This window comes from Bombus pascuorum, chromosome 14 (genome assembly GCF_905332965.1).
Source record: "Bombus pascuorum chromosome 14, iyBomPasc1.1, whole genome shotgun sequence".
Lineage (NCBI taxonomy): Eukaryota > Metazoa > Arthropoda > Insecta > Hymenoptera > Apidae > Bombus > Bombus pascuorum.
The window spans coordinates 10,329,825-10,337,737 of NC_083501.1; the positions used below are offsets into that span (position 1 = coordinate 10,329,825).

General features: G+C 42.9%; 2 protein-coding genes across 2 annotated transcripts; both read left to right on the forward strand.

The window, feature by feature from the left end:
* Positions 1-1,242: 1,242 nt before the first annotated feature.
* LOC132914144 (receptor tyrosine-protein kinase erbB-3-like) lies at positions 1,243-3,219 on the forward strand. The gene has a single exon (XM_060972982.1). It carries the CDS (start codon positions 1,243-1,245, stop codon positions 3,217-3,219), a length of 1,977 nt encoding a protein of 658 aa, XP_060828965.1.
* A 1,763-nt stretch (positions 3,220-4,982) lies between these two features.
* Positions 4,983-6,959, forward strand: LOC132914145 (receptor tyrosine-protein kinase erbB-3-like). Its single transcript, XM_060972983.1, has one exon. It carries the CDS (start codon positions 4,983-4,985, stop codon positions 6,957-6,959), a length of 1,977 nt encoding a protein of 658 aa, XP_060828966.1.
* The last annotated feature ends 954 nt before the right edge of the window (positions 6,960-7,913 follow it).

Here is a 7,913-nt window from a genome sequence, read left to right on the forward strand (position 1 = left end):
ACGCAACAGGCTTTTATCGCTGTCGATAGTCGATAAGTCATAGAAAGGAGAATGAAATAAGAGACTGGATAACCAAGCAATTTAAATGCCAGCATATCGATGTAATAACACAGATATACAAACATGCTATAATAAACACAGCGATTCTATACTTTTATTTTTAATTACTGCCGAATAACAATTTTGTAACATCTTGACGTGATCTTGTCACGAATCAATTTTCCTTTTTACCATGTGGCACGCCAGATGTGACGGTCCTTGCGAGATTCCCCGTAGTCCTGACGCCAAGACCTATCTATTGTTCTATTAACTCGCAACAGGCCTAGGAAGACGACATAAACCGAATCTGTTTAGTTTCAGTTTCCTTCACGTAAACATTTTCGGTTTATGTTTGTTGCACGCTCTTACCTAATACGGAGAAAGCGGGTGTCTGGCAAGATAAGAGTTTTTCCATGAACAAGGATGCCCACGAGCCATATCTAGCTCTCCTTGTCTTTACTACCTAATTCATTTACCAATGGGCATCGCGGATCATTACCCTCACTTTTCCACCAAAAAGTGTGGACAACGAATCCGCGTTTTGAATTCCAAAGGGAACACCCACACCGAGTTTTCCTCAGTAAGAGCAGTAGAGCAGTCAGATAGTCTTGAACGGTCACGTCTAGAGCTCGGAAGTGTATTGTAAACAAAAGAGAAAAATAAAAGTTTCTTTTCTCCTTAAATTCATTATTATTTTACGTGACATTTTGGCGATCCACTGCCAGGATCCATTCACTTCAGTGAAAACGAAATTACGATTTCGGCGTACGCGCATCATTGAAGATCGAAGGATCAGCGGACCACTGCGAATCTTTGCTACTACGAAGCCCTGCAGCAACTTTCAACGTTCCACTACGGTGAAACTAGACGAGAGGACTACGGTCAGCGCAGAGCAAGCCTACGAATAAGATTCGGAATCTAGAATCAACCAGAGAGGAAACATCCCAGAGACTCCTCAACGGCCATAGCTACTACGGTAAGCTGGAAATCTGGATTCATTTGTACATTACCGTACGAGAAAATCAAGTTTCTCAAGCGTTTCGAGCGTTTCGAGCTCAAATAAATAGTTCAGACTCAGTAAACTTAATTAGAATCATGTCTACATCGCGAAAAGACGAAACCGAGACCGTTTCCGCAACCGGAGTTACGGATAATTTGATTCGTGCCACATTCGACGCGATATTAAAACAAAACGCACTTATTATGCAACGTCTGGAAGAAGCGGACAATGAAAGGAAGAAGCGTGCGGCAGAGATTAAAGCGCTAACATGTCTGATTCAGGATAAAGATGTGACACTGTCTGATATACTGGGTGATGGTAGTTTTGGTGTAGTGAGACGTGGACAATGGACTTCTCCTTCTGGTAGGATATTACCAGTTGCTGTAAAAGTTCTGAAGGCGGATGCTCTGACTCAGCCAAATGTTATTGAAGATTTTGTGGCAGAAGTTCAAGCGATGCATACATTGGATCATCACAATCTCATTAGGTTATACGGAGTGGTGTTATCACAACCGATGATGATGGTGACGGAACTAGCCCCTCTGGGAGCCCTGCTCGATTATTTGCGAAAACAGTGCAGTCAAATTTCAGTATTAACGTTGTGTAACTACGCTTTGCAAGTGGTCACGGGTATAGCATACTTAGAAGCGAACCGTTTTCTGCATCGCGACTTAGCTTGTAGGAACGTTCTTCTAAGTTCAGTGGACAAAGTGAAGATCGATGATTTCGGCCTAATGCGAGCACTGCCGCAACAAGAAGACTGTTATGTGATGACTGAACATAAAAAAGTGCCGTTTCCTTGGTGTGCTCCAGAATCTTTAAAAGCGCGTAAATTCAGTCACGCGTCAGATGTGTGGATGTTTGGTGTGACATTGTGGGAAATGTTAACGTTTGGTGAAGAGCCGTGGATAGGTTTAAAAGGATCAGAGATTCTTCGAAAAATAGACAAGGATGGTGAACGATTGCACGAACCAGAAGCAACACCACCAGATATGTACCAATTAATGCTTCGCTGCTGGGCTCGGGAACCTTCAGAACGACCAACCTTCGCTTCTCTAAAATCTTCTCTCACAGGAATGGAGCCACCTGACGTCGTTGGAGTAACTGTTCCTCCAGATAGTCTCGTGAAGAACAAATACTGCGGTACACCAAGATCGCGAAAACAGTTTAATTATACAAAATTACAGAATGATATCGGAGCTAGTCCTGTGAAAACGTTGAACGCCTCTGTTCCTAGTGGCAGTCAGGAGGGCAGTTTGATAGATCTGTCCCCGGAGGAGATGGTGAACACGAGTGAGGCGCAATCGGACACTGCCTGTCGACGAGTCGTTAATATCCTTGACGAGCCTATTGACGATTTGGAACGGCAACAACAGACGAGTTGGCAGGATGAGGATCCTCGAACTTATGCCAACTTCCCTGGCAACGTCGACCCGTCTTATTCGGATCCGTTCGATACTTCCTCGGTATTTATGAAGCAGCCTCATTCGAGATATTACAGTCATGTTCCCTCCGACGTGAGTAGTAGGTATTTCAAGACACAAACGTATGGAAACGTACAAAATCAGGACGTTGGCGGTAGCAGCCAGGACAGTACAAATTATTTCATACCAGAGTCCGGCTCAGATGTGAACCATTATTCCCTTAATCTGAGCAAGGAGAGTAGAAATGCTAGTATCAATTTGAACGTGAACGTGGACACGGAGGAAAATAATGCATATAGTCAGAATCACTATAGCGAGATCGATAAGCCTAGTCCACCAATGGCGAATTGGTCTAATTGGCCCGAGGATATGCAAAGTGAAGCGCAGACATACGTGAATGTCTCTAGTCGGAACTTGCAAAGCTCCGACACGCCTCCTCCTCCACCTGTGCCTCCCAACGAGAGTCCTCCAAAACCAAAATCGAATCACGACTTGGCCCAAAGTTTGAATGAGCTAACAATTAATTCTTGCAACGTTTCTCCTAAAAAGTTGGACCCTACTTTCCTAGCTGAGCTGGAGAAGCATTTAGGTGAAAAGGAAGACTACCCACAGTACTTTTACGATCCGACGGACAACAATATGCTTTATCAATGGTGGTCGACGCCCCTCTTTGTCAAAATAATGTCCGCGCAAATAAGTATTACACCACTAGAAGGAAAGGATATTTGTATAGCGATACTGCCAATATTATTGTAGGATTAGACATTAGCACGCCACGAAAACCTTCGATAGTCAATCGAAGTACGAGAAACTTCGACGATACACATAGATTGTAGTGTAACTATAGGGTTTCATTATAGGGGATGCTTCGGAGTAGGCACAGTTTGATATATAATGCTTTTTCAAGCACGTTAGAAAAATAATTGGTAAACTGTGGATATTTATGCAATTTTATGTTTTTGTGACTAACCTAACACCAATCTAACTAGAAATTAAAATTTATAATAGACGCTGTACTTGAAATATCGTTTTATACTTCTGTATATTATATGCATTCTGCAGATATTTGGATCCTAAATTTACCAAAAATGCATAAGCACCCACGGTCGAATAATTGGTATGTAAAAATGAGATTGGCGATCTTTTTCTTTTTTTTATCATTCATGTAAAATACACGAATCTAATTGTACACGGCCTAAACAAGATAGGAGTATTCAAATGCGTCAAAAAAAAAAATGTATACCGAATAATCCATGTATTAATTTATTTTGCTGTCGAAATGAAACCGTGATCAATAGCCACGATGATACATCCCCACGAAGCGCCCCGGTCGCCACATCCAACATCTATACCCCAACCGACTCATACCACCTCGAAGGAGAAGAGGGATCAGCTGTGATTTTCGAGCCACGCCGAGTCCGATTCCACAAAAGTCTTCTGAAGACAACTTGAGGGACCAAGTTCAATCTAAGGAGGGGGGAATGTCACGAATCAATTTTCCTTTTTACCATGTGGCACGCCATATGTGACGGTCCTTGCGAGATTCCCCGTAGTCCTGACGCCAAGACCTATCTATTGTTCTATTAACTCGCAACAGGCCTAGGAAGACGACATAAACCGAATCTATTCAGTTTCAGTTTCCTTCACGTAAACATTTTCGGTTTATGTTTGTTGCACGCTCTTACCTAATACGGAGAAAGCGGGTGTCTGGCAAGATAAGAGTTTTTCCATGAACAAGGATGCCCACGAGCCATATCTAGCTCTCCTTGTCTTTACTACCTAATTCATTTACCAATGGGCATCGCGGATCATTACCCTCACTTTTCCACCAAAAAGTGTGGACAACGAATCCGCGTTTTGAATTCCAAAGGGAACACCCACACCGAGATTTCCTCAGTAAGAGCAGTAGAGCAGTCAGATAGTCTTGAACGGTCACGTCTAGAGCTCGGAAGTGTATTGTAAACAAAAGAGAAAAATAAAAGTTTCTTTTCTCCTTAAATTCATTATTATTTTACGTGACATTTTGGCGATCCACTGCCAGGATCCATTCACTTCAGTGAAAACGAAATTACGATTTCGGCGTACGCGCATCATTGAAGATCGAAGGATCAGCGGACCACTGCGAATCTTTGCTACTACGAAGCCCTGCAGCAACTTTCAACGTTCCACTACGGTGAAACTAGACGAGAGGACTACGGTCAGCGCAGAGCAAGCCTACGAATAAGATTCGGAATCTAGAATCAACCAGAGAGGAAACATCCCAGAGACTCCTCAACGGCCATAGCTACTACGGTAAGCTGGAAATCTGGATTCATTTGTACATTACCGTACGAGAAAATCAAGTTTCTCAAGCGTTTCGAGCGTTTCGAGCTCAAATAAATAGTTCAGACTCAGTAAACTTAATTAGAATCATGTCTACATCGCGAAAAGACGAAACCGAGACCGTTTCCGCAACCGGAGTTACGGATAATTTGATTCGTGCCACATTCGACGCGATATTAAAACAAAACGCACTTATTATGCAACGTCTGGAAGAAGCGGACAATGAAAGGAAGAAGCGTGCGGCAGAGATTAAAGCGCTAACATGTCTGATTCAGGATAAAGATGTGACACTGTCTGATATACTGGGTGATGGTAGTTTTGGTGTAGTGAGACGTGGACAATGGACTTCTCCTTCTGGTAGGATATTACCAGTTGCTGTAAAAGTTCTGAAGGCGGATGCTCTGACTCAGCCAAATGTTATTGAAGATTTTGTGGCAGAAGTTCAAGCGATGCATACATTGGATCATCACAATCTCATTAGGTTATACGGAGTGGTGTTATCACAACCGATGATGATGGTGACGGAACTAGCCCCTCTGGGAGCCCTGCTCGATTATTTGCGAAAACAGTGCAGTCAAATTTCAGTATTAACGTTGTGTAACTACGCTTTGCAAGTGGTCACGGGTATAGCATACTTAGAAGCGAACCGTTTTCTGCATCGCGACTTAGCTTGTAGGAACGTTCTTCTAAGTTCAGTGGACAAAGTGAAGATCGATGATTTCGGCCTAATGCGAGCACTGCCGCAACAAGAAGACTGTTATGTGATGACTGAACATAAAAAAGTGCCGTTTCCTTGGTGTGCTCCAGAATCTTTAAAAGCGCGTAAATTCAGTCACGCGTCAGATGTGTGGATGTTTGGTGTGACATTGTGGGAAATGTTAACGTTTGGTGAAGAGCCGTGGATAGGTTTAAAAGGATCAGAGATTCTTCGAAAAATAGACAAGGATGGTGAACGATTGCACGAACCAGAAGCAACACCACCAGATATGTACCAATTAATGCTTCGCTGCTGGGCTCGGGAACCTTCAGAACGACCAACCTTCGCTTCTCTAAAATCTTCTCTCACAGGAATGGAGCCACCTGACGTCGTTGGAGTAACTGTTCCTCCAGATAGTCTCGTGAAGAACAAATACTGCGGTACACCAAGATCGCGAAAACAGTTTAATTATACAAAATTACAGAATGATATCGGAGCTAGTCCTGTGAAAACGTTGAACGCCTCTGTTCCTAGTGGCAGTCAGGAGGGCAGTTTGATAGATCTGTCCCCGGAGGAGATGGTGAACACGAGTGAGGCGCAATCGGACACTGCCTGTCGACGAGTCGTTAATATCCTTGACGAGCCTATTGACGATTTGGAACGGCAACAACAGACGAGTTGGCAGGATGAGGATCCTCGAACTTATGCCAACTTCCCTGGCAACGTCGACCCGTCTTATTCGGATCCGTTCGATACTTCCTCGGTATTTATGAAGCAGCCTCATTCGAGATATTACAGTCATGTTCCCTCCGACGTGAGTAGTAGGTATTTCAAGACACAAACGTATGGAAACGTACAAAATCAGGACGTTGGCGGTAGCAGCCAGGACAGTACAAATTATTTCATACCAGAGTCCGGCTCAGATGTGAACCATTATTCCCTTAATCTGAGCAAGGAGAGTAGAAATGCTAGTATCAATTTGAACGTGAACGTGGACACGGAGGAAAATAATGCATATAGTCAGAATCACTATAGCGAGATCGATAAGCCTAGTCCACCAATGGCGAATTGGTCTAATTGGCCCGAGGATATGCAAAGTGAAGCGCAGACATACGTGAATGTCTCTAGTCGGAACTTGCAAAGCTCCGACACGCCTCCTCCTCCACCTGTGCCTCCCAACGAGAGTCCTCCAAAACCAAAATCGAATCACGACTTGGCCCAAAGTTTGAATGAGCTAACAATTAATTCTTGCAACGTTTCTCCTAAAAAGTTGGACCCTACTTTCCTAGCTGAGCTGGAGAAGCATTTAGGTGAAAAGGAAGACTACCCACAGTACTTTTACGATCCGACGGACAACAATATGCTTTATCAATGGTGGTCGACGCCCCTCTTTGTCAAAATAATGTCCGCGCAAATAAGTATTACACCACTAGAAGGAAAGGATATTTGTATAGCGATACTGCCAATATTATTGTAGGATTAGACATTAGCACGCCACGAAAACCTTCGATAGTCAATCGAAGTACGAGAAACTTCGACGATACACATAGATTGTAGTGTAACTATAGGGTTTCATTATAGGGGATGCTTCGGAGTAGGCACAGTTTGATATATAATGCTTTTTCAAGCACGTTAGAAAAATAATTGGTAAACTGTGGATATTTATGCAATTTTATGTTTTTGTGACTAACCTAACACCAATCTAACTAGAAATTAAAATTTATAATAGACGCTGTACTTGAAATATCGTTTTATACTTCTGTATATTATATGCATTCTGCAGATATTTGGATCCTAAATTTACCAAAAATGCATAAGCACCCACGGTCGAATAATTGGTATGTAAAAATGAGATTGGCGATCTTTTTCTTTTTTTTATCATTCATGTAAAATACACGAATCTAATTGTACACGGCCTAAACAAGATAGGAGTATTCAAATGCGTCAAAAAAAAAAATGTATACCGAATAATCCATGTATTAATTTATTTTGCTGTCGAAATGAAACCGTGATCAATAGCCACGATGATACATCCCCACGAAGCGCCCCGGTCGCCACATCCAACATCTATACCCCAACCGACTCATACCACCTCGAAGGAGAAGAGGGATCAGCTGTGATTTTCGAGCCACGCCGAGTCCGATTCCACAAAAGTCTTCTGAAGACAACTTGAGGGACCAAGTTCAATCTAAGGAGGGGGGAATGTCACGAATCAATTTTCCTTTTTACCATGTGGCACGCCATATGTGACGGTCCTTGCGAGATTCCCCGTAGTCCTGACGCCAAGACCTATCTATTGTTCTATTAACTCGCAACAGGCCTAGGAAGACGACATAAACCGAATCTATTCAGTTTCAGTTTCCTTCACGTAAACATTTTCGGTTTATGTTTGTTGCACGCTCTTACCTAATACGGAGAAAGCGGGTGTCTG